Source organism: Erythrolamprus reginae, chromosome 5 (genome assembly GCF_031021105.1).
Source record: "Erythrolamprus reginae isolate rEryReg1 chromosome 5, rEryReg1.hap1, whole genome shotgun sequence".
NCBI classification, from domain to species: domain Eukaryota; kingdom Metazoa; phylum Chordata; class Lepidosauria; order Squamata; family Dipsadidae; genus Erythrolamprus; species Erythrolamprus reginae.
Window position 1 is genome coordinate 56,169,781 of NC_091954.1, and position 15,589 is coordinate 56,185,369.

General features: G+C 37.3%; 1 protein-coding gene across 10 annotated transcripts in view; it reads left to right on the forward strand.

The window, feature by feature from the left end:
- ABLIM1 (actin binding LIM protein 1) overlaps nucleotides 1-15,589 on the forward strand; it is a 236,356-nt gene that overhangs the window by 107,286 nt on the left and 113,481 nt on the right. For all 10 annotated transcript variants that reach the window (XM_070752656.1, XM_070752659.1, XM_070752651.1 and 7 more), the window contains exon 2: nucleotides 5,954-6,088. In XM_070752656.1, the coding sequence (XP_070608757.1) occupies nucleotides 5,954-6,088 (135 nt within the window). The remainder of the gene's footprint in view (nucleotides 1-5,953; nucleotides 6,089-15,589) is intronic.

Here is a 15,589-nt window from a genome sequence, read left to right on the forward strand (position 1 = left end):
TATATGTTTATCTGACAACATTGTTTCATTTCTTCCCACCTGAATCTTATTCATTGAAAAGTATGCTATTGTTCTAAATTTATTTTTTCTAAACTCTCCTTTTTAGATGTATCCAAGGACATTTTTTTCTTACGTATGAGGAGAGGCAAGGAAAAACAGAATCAGATTATATGTACTCATCTATTTCTATCTGTGTTTTGAACACCCACCCATCAATTAGAATTAGAAACCTCGTGTAATACAGTACGTTCATGGACATTCCCTCAAATGACAGTTCTCTATTAACATTACTTGTTTAATAGAAGTGAACAATCTGAGTTCTTTGGTTGACGAGGGAATATTAAATTTTCATAATAACTTGAGATTGCTTTACTAAAAAAGCTGGCCAATGTATAAAACAGGTGTGAACCTTAATTCTAAATTCTGTAGCAATTTTGTTTCTTAGAAGAGCATCCATCTTGTAAATGCTACCATGGTTTATAAGTAGACCCTGTTTCAAAATAGGTTGAGGCTTGTGTTTGTTGTTTCATAATGTCACCAATGCTGTGACATTTTGTAGAGAACATTTCTTCATTTGTATGATAAATGAATTTAATTAGTTTCAACTTTTATGGTGGTATCTTATATCCCAATTGGAATTGAGAAGAAGAATGATCATTACATAATTTTATGCAGTCGACTTCTAAGATTAAATTCCCCAAGTTGCCCTGGCTTTTCTCTTTTTTTGTTGTTCATTCGCCCATACCTAATACTGCTATTCTTGCATTTGCTTCTGGCACTGTCAACATAACACACAGTTTAACAATGGCCTGTTAGGAATAAATGTGCTATTTCCAAACAAGGCTTCTAGTATTTCCCTGACTGCACAAGTTAGCACCTGTGATGTGTATTAATGCATATATACTAAGCATTTTGAAAATATACATCAGTATAAAAATCAGGAAATGATTGAATGTTTTATGTAGATGAATTTCTCTTCTCTCAAATAATTTCTTCACTTCCGATAACACTGTTGAAAGAATATTTATTGTGAATAAAGTAAGATTATATTTATAGCTGGTTCTAGTTCTCCGATAATTATAGAACCATTTGAGACACATAGTAAATAATGAGGTAGCATACTAAATTCAAATACATTTTCAAAAGATATAAGCAACTTCAGAAAAAGAATATCATAAAAAGAACAATAAGTTCCAAAAGATGACATGGCAGAGTATTTCTTTCACATCTATTTTTTAAAACCTTTCCTCATCTAAATTTAAGGGTTTTTTTGTGTTTGTGGAATATTCAGACTATGTTTTTTGAAAGCTGGTATTCTTCAGAGGTTTATCACACCCAAATACATAGAGAAGAAAAGGAAAGATGAGCTTCCTTAAGATGGTAATTCCCATCCCCATAACAAATACCACAGGATCAAAGTTAGGGGCAGAACTCAGACTACCTTCCCCTTGGGGGCATCTTTGGATTCTATTTATTTATTTTTATTTGTTTGCTTTGTCAAGTACATATTGTACAAAGATATAACAATATTTATATGCATGATACTAGTAAGAAAGAGACATATATGACAGGAGACAGGAGGCACGCTGGTGCACTTATGCAGTCCCCTTACTGACCTCTTAGTAATCGGGCGAGGTCAACAGTAGATGGTCTAAGGGTAAAGTTTGGGGGTTAGGTTTTTATAGTACAGTGTCAGGTAGTGAGTTCCATGCATCAACTACTTGGTTACTAAAGTCATATTTCCTGCAGTCGATTTTAGAGCAGTTTACTTTAAGTTTGTATGTGTTGTGTGCTCGTGTATTGTTGTGGTTGAAGCTGAAGGACATTATGGTTGACAGGAAGGACATTGTAGCAGATGATTTTATGGGCTATGCTTAGGTCATGTTTATGGCAACGTAATTCTGGCCTATTATAGACTTTACCAAATTATTTGTTCAACACTTAAATCAATTAATACAAACATCTGCATTGTTAGAATGGTGTCGCTGATTTGTATGATACAAAGGAATATAGAGATTGTCTTAAGCAAGAATTCAGCAGCATTAGATAATATTGGCTTCATCATTAAAGGAGCGGGGAAATCTACTTACATTCCCTACCGGTTCAGAAGTGCATGCGTTGTGCGTGTGTGCTTTGCATTTCGCGTCTTTTGCAGTTCTTGCACACGCTTTGCATTTCACGTGTGCGCCTTGTACATGCCATCCTTGTGCATGCTTTTTTACCCTCTACACATGCACAGAAAGCTTTACATATGTGCACGATGCCATGTGGTTTAAAATTAATTTCAGGCATAATTTAATATGGTTGTATTATGTGCTTTAGGGCGCTGAAAACAACATTTTCTTATATCGGATACATCTTTACTCCAAACAAAACTTTTACTATCACATATTGGTACAGTAATGGATTTAACAATTGCAATTCTCTATAGGTCACTCTTCAGTAGGAATGCCGAGTCCTGTGTTGAAGACCAGTGTTGTCCATTCTGGAGGGTATTTATCACCATCTTTTTAAAGAATGGAATAGAATCGAATAGAATTTGTTTTTCGTGCCTATGCTCTCAGTGTACATAAAAGAAAAGCTACATTCGTCAAGTATCATGAGCTACAACACTTAATAATTGTCATAAGGTACAAATAAGCAATCAGGAAACAATATTAATATAAATCATAAAGATACAAGCAACAGGTTATAGTCATAGAGTTAAAAGTGGGAGGAGATGGGTGATAGGAATGATGAGAAGACTAATAGTAAAAGTAATGCAACCTTAGTGAATAATTTGGGAGTGGTGTGGAAATTATTTGTTTAGCAGAATTTTGGCGTTCGGGTCAAAACTGTTCTTGTGTTTAGTTGTCTTGGTGTGTAGTGTTCTATAGTATCATTTTGAGAGTAGGAGTTGAAACAATTTATGTTTATGGATGTGAGAGTTAGTAAATATATTTTCATGGCCTCTTTTTGTCTTGTGCAGTATACAGGACCTTAGTGAAAGGCAGGTTGGCAGTAATTATTTTTTCTGCATCCATTTTGGAATGCTTGGCAAATAAATTGGATGTGGATATGATTCTCTAAATGAGGTTTGGAAAAACAGCTCCTTACTGTAAAATATGAGTCTCACCTATTCTTCTGCCTGGTGTCATTTTCAAGCTATATCGCTATATCTGAGAAAAGGTGCCTGCTGTTCTATAAGTGAAGTGCTGATCTTAGCAGATATATACACTCTAGATGTATTTGGATCATCAGCATTTTCACTTACAACACAGATAAAAATGAATGCAATATTAATATTTGTGTTTCCAATCACACTTGGCTAATAAAGAATATTATAGTCTTTATTCTCTTCTATATTGTTGCAGTTGAATCTTTTATTCTCATTTTCTGGATGAATAATGACCAGGCTAGGAGCAGTAACCTTGTTGTCTTTGTTACTTCATTGTCTGTGCAGAAAGAGTTCAGTAGGTATGCAGTATACACATTACTAATTAAAAACAAATATATATTACAATGATGTCCAGAAGAAAGGGTACTGGTCATTGTGTTAGAAAGTAAGTTTTTCTGAAATAGCTGGAGTTCTCCAAAAGTGCATGTTACACCTTCTCTTCTTACATCCTACAGAACGTTTTAAACAAACTTGTATTCATACATGGTTCAGGCTGATATTAATTGTGGGCGTTTACCAAAGGATATGTATATATAATTGTGCGTCTTAATCTAATGTTATGTTTTATCATGTTAAACACTGTCTGGAAGTCATGCTTAGTTTTAGACTAGTCACCAATAGTTATTGTACATAAATTATTCCCAAAATGAGAGGCCGGGCGAAATAATGCCTGGCTGAAAATTGCCAATGGCGGGAACCAACTCGGCTCCCCCATCAGCTGGGGGGTGTTCCCCGTGATAGCGCGGGAACGCCCCAGAGCAATCAGTGGCCGCTCGGGCATTCTGGGAAAGCCGAGGGGTGGGGCGTGTGCCCTTTATCAGGGCTTGCTTGCCCCCCCCGGCTTCTCTTGGCCCCGAGCTCGCCACAAAACGGACACCCACCCACCCTCCGCTCAATCCAGGATGTTTTTATAGGTCGCCTGGTTGGGGGCCGAGTAGGAATTTTTGCAGTCTTGTGGCATTTGCTATGGATTGTTTTTCGCCTACTCCATCCTGGACGAGGGTAAGGATTTGTGGTTACGGGGTGCATCTGTATGTAAATAGGTTCTGATTCAACAATTGGATGTTTATATTCTTGGTCACTATATGGCAGAAACGGGGCGGAAAGGGTATCAGTAGCAACTGTGTGTTCTCCTTTGGGCATCTTTTGTAAGATGATTGGCACCCCCATTGCACAACTCAAGCTTCCTCCACGGACAGAGAGGTGTGAAGGGGGTGCCCTTGGGGCTCACCTACGTCATTTCCGGTTCCGGGTCATGCAAGGTGAGCCCTCCCACATGCTGGGCGTGGCTTTCGGGTCGGGAGTAGGCGGGGCACGCCTCACCCTGACCAAGCATGGAGTAACGCCCATTTGAGTTGCCCAAGTATGTTGTGTTCAGGAAACTCCGCCCCATTTAGCGACCCCTGCAGGTCTTTCTGTTAATATTTAATAAAGTGACCCATTCTACCCAGCTTGGTGTCCGAGTGTTCATTTCCCGTCCAAGGCAATAGAAAATTGTAGATTATTATCTAGTACTACTAAAATCATAGGTGTGTCCTAAAAAGCTGCATGAAATGTTCAAAATTGTTATATAGGGAGATTAATATGTTGTAATGTTCAATCTGTTAAATAGGTGTCAGGAACTGGATCTTATCAGTTGAATGCCTTGTTAAAATTTATAATGCATGAATGAAACCACAACGCTATTATTATTTCTTAGTTCCTTTTATTTTTCCCCAGATTGCCTGCAATTAGAATAAGAGTTTAATAGTTCTTTAAGAGTATTGTATATCAAGTATTCAATGTTCGATGCATAAAAACATTCCATCCATTTAATTAGAAAGTGCTCTAAAATAAAATCCATGAGACGTAATAGGGTTGATGCTTAGTAAAAATGTTCAGTAAATGTTTGAATATTAGTGTAAAGTGAACAGCTATTAGGAAAGAGTAGAAAATATGATTGCTGCCACATGTTTGGAAATATAAGTACCATTAGCATTGGCAATATGAAAAATTATGAAAGTTGTAGTCCCAAATGTAAAAGTTAGTTGCTGCCTCTGTGTCAGATTTATAGACAAGCAAAATTCAAATATGTGTTTATTTTTCTGATACAAATTACCCTTCCTAGGTCAGTTTTTACTCTAGATAGGCTGTGTGTCCATGAATCCTGATCACATTAATTTTTCTGTATCTGAGCTAATCAATTGCTTTAATTATTCTAGATTAATTTGTAAAACAAAGCAAGTTGGAGATCAATTGCAAATGATTCACCATCATGTGTAGGCAGTTATTGAAACTTATAATTAAAACCATTGTCTATCTTAAAATTAAGTGCACAAAAAGAACTACATGTTGATACATTAGTCTGACTTGCTGTTGGATGACTAGAAATTATTAAAAATAAATATAAATATATAAATGTGTGTGTGTGTGTGTGTGTGTGTGTGTTTTCATAGATTTTCACGGGTACAGGTGTGAAGGTCTTGGCATTTTCGGGTTTCTTCCTGTGTAAGTTTCAGAGATTCCTGGTGACATTTCAATGAGGTCCCGCTCATCATCTTCAGGCTGGTGTTTTTGGCTTTGTGCTAGGGCAAACAATCTAGCAGCTCAGATCTTACATTGGCATATAAAATCTCACGCAGAAGCGTTTGAAATTAGATTGAAATTTACATACAGTTTGGTTTAATGTCACAGAAAATTTAGTTTTCAAACCCAATTGATAGGATGAAACAAATATTTGTTGTTTTAAAAAACGTGTCTTCTTTTATGAGAAGTAGAAAAATGTGTACATTTAATATACAAATTTTGTTTTTCCAGTGGCCCATCCCCAGGAGCCTCATCATCCCACAGAGAAGCCTGTCATCCACTGCCACAAATGTGGGGAGCAGTGTAAAGGAGAAGTACTTCGAGTCCAGGCCAAGCATTTTCACATCAAATGCTTTATATGCAAAGGTACTGTTATTCTGTTTTCTCACTAGCCTCTCAGGCAATCAAATTGTTTTTATTTCTTTACTCTAAAGAGTTTGGTTGAATACCTCTTATGGACCTGTGATTGGGTTTAGATCAGTGGTTCCCAACCTTTCTTTGGCCATGTCCCACCTAAGCATCTGTAAAATCCTGAGCTCTACCCCACCCCAATAACATATACTTCTTGCTATTCAAAAAGTGAACTCCTACTCACACAGAGGAAGCCTAAAAAGTACACAGTACTGACAAACTTGATTTAAACAGGCTCCAATTGTCCCCATAAATATAAAATTCCCCCCCTGTATGAACCACTGGTTTAGGCCCATGAAGGAAGATGTAGAGAATGAACATTACTTAAATTTACAAATAAAAATATTTGCTGTATTAGTATCATTGATATGTATATATGTATTTGATATGTATATATTAATGAATGAATAGCCACTCATAGTCACATAGTGTTAATACAAATATTAATACAAACATTAATTTCAGCAGTTTCCAGATATTTCCACTTTTGAAATTTCAGAGGTTGCATTACCTGGTTAACAAGTATAAAGGTTATCCAAGCTTTCAAAAAAAGCTTTATGATGTGTGGGAGTTTGCATAAAATACTATTTGGATCATTAAAGCATATTTAAGAATAAAGCATATTTTCCAAGTTGGTAGTTGGAAATGTTGTAGTTTGAATATAACTGATTTGTATGTGCCCCTTCCATGTTTGTTTATTTATTTTATTTATTTGTTTTGTCAAACAGGTACAAGATAACAGGTATAATACAAACATAAATATGAACATAGTGAATGGGTATGAAAAATGGAGACAGTAGGCCAGGGTCAGTAGGCATGCTGGTGCACTTTGCACGCCCCTTAGAGACCTCTTAGAAATGGGCTGAGGTCAACAGTAGACAGAGTAAGGTTAAAGTTATGAAGGTTTGGGGATGTAACAACAGAGTCAGGTAGTGTATTCCAGACATTGACAACTCTTACTTGAAGTCGTATTTTCGGTAATCAAGTTTGATGTGGTTCACTTTAAGTTTGTATCTATTGTGTGCTTGTATATTATTGTGGCTTAAAGTGAAGTAGTTATTAACAGGTAGTAGGTTGTAGCGGATAATTGTGTGTGCTATGTTTAAGTCAGACTGTAGGCGGTGTAGTTCAAAGTTGTCTAAGCCTAAAATTTAAAGCCTGGTGGTATTGCGAGCAGAACAGCAGAGTTCTCTTCTAGTGAAATACTTCTAGACTCGCTCAATTGTGTTAATGTCCGATAGGCAGTGCAGATTCCAGGCAGACAAACTGTATTCAAGAATTGTTCTAGCAAAGGTTTTGTATGCCCTAGTTTGTAGTACAATATTACTGGAAAAGAAGTTTTGCAAGATTAGGTTGACAACTCTTAAAGCCTTTTTGGCAATGCTGTTACAATGACCTTTGGTGCTTAGATCGTTTGAGATGAGAACTCCAAGGTCCTTGACAGAGTGAAGGTCATCTACAAGGTCATATCTGCCCAGTTTGCATTTGGTGTTCTGATACTTTTTGCCAATGTGTAAAGCAGAACATTTGTTGCTTGACATTTGGAATTACTAATTGTTTGACCATTCTGACAAATAGTCAGGTCATTTTGTAAGGCAACAGCATTGTCAGTGATGTTAAATAATTTTACATCATTAGCAAAGAGGACACAAAGGTCATTTATGTAAAGTATAAAGAGTGTGGGTCCTAAAATGCTGCTTGGAGGACACCACTGTTAACTGGTGCAGGGTTTGACAGGAACACAGCTATCTACTTATGCATCTTTTTTGCAATAAAATAGAATAATATTTTATATTATTATCTATTTTATTCATTAAACACAAAATTCAGTCAACTGAACATTTAAAATAGTGTCATGCATACCACTGACTGATGCTAATGGTTGATATGGGTTGCTGCCAGTTTCCTAGGTATCAACCAAGTATCTTCTTAAAATATGATGTTCCAAGTAGCTTTTGTCATATTTTTTACATAATGACCAGTGGACCTATTTTGCAACTCGATCATGTCTAACTTTGTAATCAGCTTGCATGATTTTGCTGCACTCACATATTAAGTGTGAAATAGTTTCGACTTTGTTGTTGCAAAGTCGACAGTTTGGATTGTCAGTGGATTTTTGTATCTTCACTTTCATGGCATTAGTTTGTAGTGCTTGTTCTTGAACAGTGGGTATTAAACCTTCCATTTCTTTCTTGATGGTTCCCATTTTAAGCCATGTTCATGTAAGCTTGTAATCACATTTCCCTTCAATATTTTTCAAATGTTGTACTTGCAAATGTTTGGTTTTCGATCTATTTAATCTGCCACCCAGAAGTTTTTGCTTATATTCTGACTTTGTTTCAGTTGTTTTTATGATGTTTTCCACTTTCACAGCCTGCAGCAATTTTTCTGTACTTTGGTTCACATAATAATTCAAAATTCGTTTTTTATTCTTCTACAGTTTGATAGATTTGCAATAGCTCTGCCTCCTATTTTTCTTTGCAGGTACAACCTGTCAATGTCACTTTGTGGATGTAAAGCTTGGTACATATTCAAAAGTTTGCTCATTTTCAGGTCCAAGTTTTCCAGTTAGGCCAAAGTCCAGTTGATGATTCCAGCTGAGTAGCATATCACTGGAACTGCCCATGTATTAATGGCTTTCCAGCATTCAGCTTTAATTTTAATATTTTACGGACCTTCCTGATATATTCCTTTTGTGTTAATTCTTTTACTTTTCTATTGAAGATGTTATCTGCTTCCAATAAGCCTAGGTATTTGTAACAGTCATGCTTTACTAATGCTTCCATTATACTGTATACCAATTATTCAGTATGAATACAACAAATAGATACAAAACAGAAAAAGAAATTGAACATTATCTAAGGCTAAAACATTAACAAACTAAAATACCTTTAAAAAGTTATTACAAGAAACACTCATATACATATACACCATTCATACAATTGGCCATTGAAGATGTAAATTTATGGCCCCCAGGCCTGCCGGCAAAGCCAGGTCTTTGTGGCCTTGCGAAAGGCCAGCAGGGTGGGAGCAGTATGGATATCGGGGGAAAGTTAGTTCCATAGATTCGGGGCATCCACACAGAAAGCCCTCCCCCATGGTCCTGCCAACCTGCATTGCTTAGTCGATGGGACCTGGAGGAGGCCAACTCTGAGATCTTATTAATCTCTGGGAGGTATGCGGCAGGAGACGGTCCCGTAAATAGTCTGGCCCTGAGCCATGTAGGGCTTTATAGGTAATAACCATCACCTTAAATTGTGCCTGAAGACTAATAGGAAGCCAGTGCAGCTCACAGAGCAAAGGTGTTATATGGGTGTACCAAGGTACGCCCATGACAGCTCTCGTGGCTCTCGTGGCTGCATTCTGGACTATTTGCAGTCTCCGAACACTTTTCAAGGGTATCCTCATGTAGAGTGCATTGCAATAATCAAGACGGGAGGAGATGAGGGCCTGAATGACTGTGCATAAAGCCTCCTGGTCCAAGTAGGGCCGCAACTGGTGTACCAGGCGAACCTGGGCAAAGGTCCCCCCTGGTATGTGTATGGGAGGCAGTGTATGGGATGCCGGGTGTATGGAAGGCCCGTGCTCCTCCTTGCCGCCTCAGAGTCCCCCCTTCTTTTAAGCCTTAAAGTTTTGGATTTTTTTTTATTCCCCTCACTTCACCTTCTTTCTTCAGCAGCAACTGTCCTCCTTCTCTTCTTCCTTCTCTCATCCAAATTCCAAGCTTTTATTTCTTTCTTAATGGGTTTGCACGCATTATATGCTTTTACATTCATTCCTATGGGAAAAATTGCTTCTTACAAACGTTTCTACTTAAGAACCTGGTCACAGAACAAATTAAGTTCTTAGGTAGAGGTACCACTGTACTTTAAATTGCTGGCAGACTCTCATAGTTTTTTAATTTTATTTTCAAGTAGAATTTTCCACTTGGCATTCCAGTGTTTTTTTTGTGGGTTTTTTTTTGTTTTTTTGGCATTATATAACCCTGTTCTGCCGTTATCATGGTGGCTGTTGCTACATATTAGTTGTTGGTTTCATAGAGTGTGCTGAATAGAATGGAAATTAAAATGCTGTTCATGGCAGTTAACAGATCTTTCAGTCATTTGCTATGGGCTTTGTGAATGTCTTTTTCTTTCTACATTTTCTTTGATGTAATTTTCAATTTTTTCTTTCAGCATTTTGCTAGATTATTTAGCTCCAAGTTTTCGAGTTATTGCACAGTAGCATCTTCATTGTATATGTTGGTTTCTTCCACTGGCTGTCAGTTTGTTTATGAATTGGAGCAGCTTCTTCAGTTAATTCGGAGAGGGGCAGCATACAAATCTAATAAATTATTATTATTAAATTATTATTATTGTTGTTCATCATTATTTGTTGTTTTCTTTTTAGCCAATATTTCTAGATGTTGGATTTCTACATCTGTGAAAACTTCATTATGAATGATGAAGTGTCTTTGATCCATTAATCTTCGTTGAATTACATCACTTTCTGGGTGGTTTTCCTTCCACAGTTGCATCATTCTTTTCTGAAGTCCCCGGGCTGTTGGTTCTGCATGGTAGTAGCATTTGATGATTTCTTGTCCAAGTTTTGTGCTTTGGTTCCAGTTGCTTTGCAGTTACACGTTCTTGTTCCCTGGCAGTAACAATTGAACCCTGTAGCCCCTTTTTCAACAGATGTCCAGTATATTATTGTTATAGTTATTGTTGTTGAAATTACCATTACCAATACCATTATTATTACCGTTAATACATTATAAATATTACTATAATATTTATTATATTATAATAAAATTAAAAAATTAAATAGATCTTATAAGCCTCCAAACACATTATTGTACCAGTGTGTCTACGTTTGAAAATGTAACTAATAGATAGAAGAAGCAAATTTATCCAAATTTGACTTTAAAAAAAAAAAAAAGTTAATTGAAAGAGTGGAAAAGAGTACATGTCAGTAATTCAATGCATTACATAAAGTATTGCATATTCAGTTGTGTGCTAATATATGTATAACTATCCTGTTTCCCCCAAAATAAGATATCCCCTGATAATAAGCCCAATTGGGCTTTTGAGCGCATGGCAATCAGGCCAAGTGCTTATTTCAGGATTCAAAATAAAAATAAAACAGGTTCTTATTTTCAGGAAAATACTGTACTATTTCTGCTGATTGGGGTTGGCTGTTAATCTGCCATCTGATTCTCCATCTACTTTCAGGCAAGATTATCAGGTTTACCAGAGATTGGACTTCTTTGTTGTTGTGAAACAACCCTGCTAATAAATGCTTTTGGGTGCAGCAAGAAATTCAGTTGGAGGATCTTCAAATCAAAACCCTGGGGTTTATTTTTGTTGATATCAGTTTATAATACACTACTCAAAAAAATAAGGGGAACACTCAAATAACACATCCTAGAACTGAATGAATGAAATATTCTCATTGAATACTTTGTTCTGTACAAATACTTTGTTCTGTTGTTTAAGTGTTCCCTTTGTTTTTTGGGCAGTATATGTTCTTTGCAAAATGAGCCCTTTTATTCCAGGAACACCTGGAATTTTGGAAAATTTAGCTCTTTCACACAAATTCACTTATGTCATGGAAGCTGTATGATATGAGCTGTATGATGTGAATTAGGTATTATTTTTATTATAGTGTTAGTCATATGAAAAAAGTGTCCACCTTATCCTTAGTATTTGAACCTTTACCCTGCTTAATTCTTTAGAAAATTTGCTTCTCTTCACAAATTTCGTATTTTGGCACAAGGGTCTATTTAAGCAAACTTTCCTTTCTTTTCTCATTTTATTAGTCATCTAGCTTTTGAATAGGAGGGAACAATGGTTAAAATGACATCTTCCTGTCTATCCAGAGTAATCATTGATTCCAACTATAATCATATGAAGAACAAGACTCAACATTTATGGCCACTCGGCTCATCTGTTCCAGTTAGTTTCTGCATATGGAATAAAGGAAAGACAACTTGTTCTTTATCTGAGACTGCAAAGTAACTTGGGGCACCCTGAATTTCTAATCTGAACATGGAACAAATTCATAGAAAAGTTAAGATTATTGGGAACAAAAAGGAGGGATGCAGTTGAAGAAGGAAATCCACAAGGTATTTCCAGCAGGCTGAGATATAGATAGATAGATAGATAGATAGATAGATAGATAGATAGATAGATAGATAGATAGATAGATAGATAGATAGATAGATACTGTTGTCATTGTATGTATATACACAGTATACCCATACAACAATATTCATGTGATGCCTAAAGACCAGTCCCAACACACCTAACAATTAAAAAAAAAAACTATGCCTCACACACCCACAAATTCCCCACGCCAAACCACCCAAACATCTACACAACAGACCAAGTAATACTGTCCAGCAGTTCACTGATTATGACCCTTTAATTCATTGTTGAGTGTAAGTATAGCTCTAGGATAAAAACTATTCAGAAAACTTGTGGTCCAAGTTTTAATTGTTCTGTATCCTCTGCCAGAAGGCAACAGTTCAAGAAGCTTGTAAACAGGATGAGAAGAGTTTCTGAGAATGTTGTGCACCTTCCTAAAACAGCAAGATCTGAAGATATCATGCAGGGATGGAATCTGGAGCCCAATAATATTCTGGATAATTTTATTGATTCTCTGGAGAATTTGTTTTATCTGTATGTCAGGACACTCTCAATGGTGCTGCGATAGTAGGATACTGAGATAGATTTATCTTCCTGAGAATTCTCAGAAAGTACAGTCTCTTTTGTGCTTTCTTCGCAAGCATGTTAACATTCATAGTCCATGAGAGGTCCTCTGAGATAGGAATATCCAGAAATTTAAATCAGTGTTCTTATGCTTAAGGATTTATTTATTAAGTTTGTATCTTGCTTCTACAAGATTTCTAGTACTATTGACAAACAGAACTGTAACAAAATGGACAAATACACATTTTACATATTATGTTGCTGTAAGACCAAATTACAAACTTAATTCCTTCCGTGACCAGGTTCGTAAGTAGAAAAGTTTGTAAGACGAAGCAATTTTCCCCATAGGAATCAATGTAAAAGCAAACAATGCATGCAGCCCCATTCCAAAAGTCACCCCTTTTGCCTTGCACCGCTAGGAATCCCCACTTCTGGACTTCCATTACCAGCCAAAGCACCCGTTCTTGCATTCCTGGGATTTACCTGCACCTCCCCTTGCTGGGATTTACCTGCACCTCCCCTTGCTGGGATTCCCCTTGCTGGGATTCAAAGCAGCGCCAGCAAAAATGAAGGGAATCCCAGCGAGGGGAACCTCAAGGGAATCCCAGCAATGCAAGAACAGGTGCTTCAACTGGCAACTGAAGTCCAGAGGTGGGGATTCCCAGCAAGGGGAAACTCAGGGAAATCCCAGCGCTTTGGCTGGCAATGGAAGTCCAGAGGTGGGGCATCCCAGCAGCAGCGGCTCGGGTTCAGAAGGTGAAAATAGTTCAGAAGAAGAGGCAAAAAAATCTTAAACACCGGGTTTGTATCACAAAAGGTTCGTATGAAGAGGGGTTCGTAAGACGAGGTATCACTGTATATGTTTCTCCATACCATGGTGGTGCAATAGTTAGAATGAAATATTATAGGCTAATTCTACTGACTGCCAGAAGTTTGATTCTGATTGGCTCAAGGTTGACTCAGCCTTCCACCCTTCTGAGGTCAGTAAAATGAGGACTCAGATTCAAAGGGGCAAAATGTTGATTATGTAAACAACTTAGAGAGGGCTGTAAAATGATATGTAAGTTTAAGTCCTATTATTGTTTATGAAGGTATTTAGATAATCTATGGGTTATCTTTTTAGAAATAATTACCACTCCCTCACCCTATGTGGCCCTCACTACACTTCTTTCATACCCTTGCACAACTCTCACATTTCCACATAAATTCCTCAATCCATGAAGTATCTCTCACACACCTGGTGCAATCCATTCAGTGCTTGTCACATACCCCTAAACATAATCTCCAATGGACTCAGCAACTTCCTTGCAACTCCATGCACCCATCACTCTCCCCTACTACTAACCCACCTACCAGCCTAGAACTTCTAATTTTCTCCCAGGTTCCCAGTTGACTTTCCTTGTGCAAAGCTGCTAGGAGTCTTAGAAATGAAAATCACATGACCGTGGTTGACTATGGAAGCATGGCGAAGTTGAAGTGGCCATAGCTTTTCCAAATTTCAATGTCCTGAGAGTAATGGGAATGCATTCTGTAAATTAGCGCATCTGAAGTACCTCGGTTCAAAAATTGTTATGCTATGATGCATTCTTTAGCCCGGGGTGAGTTCCTCCCAGTTTGGACTGGTTCATCTGAACCGATAGTGATGTTCTGGTGATGTCACAATGATATTACGAAACCAGATCAGTTGGTGCTGGTCTGTGGGTGTAACCATCTTTTTAAAAAACCTTTTTCAATTTTTTTTCCTAATTTTTTTCCTTATGCACATGTAAAGAAGCTGAGTTTCCAGCACTGTACACATGGTCACCATCTTGTTTTCGGTGTTTTTTTAATTTTTATTTTTTTAGATTTTTTCCATTGCACAGCCAGAAGCAGGAGGAAGCAAATTGGCAGTGAGGTAACTTGGAGCCCACCCCTGCTTTAGCTCAACTGAAGCTTAGAAACATGAAAGTTTTAGTATTTACATAGATTACCTCCGGAACCGCCTGCTACCACACGAATCCCAGCGACCGATAAGGTCCCACAGAGTTGGCCTTCTCCGGGTCCTGTCGACTAAACAATGTCATTTGGCGGGTCCCAGGGCAAGAGCCTTCTCTGTGGCGGCCCCGGCCCTCTCCCCCCGGAGATTAGAACCAACTCCACCCGGAGATTAGAACTGCCCCCACCCTCCCTGTCTTTCGTAAACTACTCAAGACTCATTTATACCGCCAGGCATGGGGGAGTTGAGATAGCTCTTCCCCCTAGGCCATTACAAGTTATGCATGGTATGTTTGTGTGTATGTTTGGTTTTATAATAGGGGTTTTTAGTTGTTTTTTATTATTGGATTGTACATGTTGTGTTTATTATTGTTGTTAGCCACCGAGAGGGGCGGCATACAAATCCAATAAATTATTATTATTATTATTATTATTATTGTTGTTGTTGTTGTTGTTATTAATATTAATATGTCCAACTTTGTAACAGAATATATATTTCTTTCTTTCACTGCTTTATATGCTGTATATTAATTAAGATTCAAACGCCTTACCCCCTCAGCTTCATTAGCATTAGTTCTCTTATTAGAATAGCACTTTTAATTTGCCATTCCACAAGGTGATAGGGAGCCTGAGGAATATTTTTGTAGCTCCTCAAAGAGTGCTATCAATTTTTCTCAACTAAAAAATAACTTGCTTAAGAAAAATCTTTGTTTTGCTTTTCCTCCCTTTGCGCAAAATGCAAATAAAGCTTTGTGTTATTTTCTTTTTACATTTATTAATTATAAATATTGGC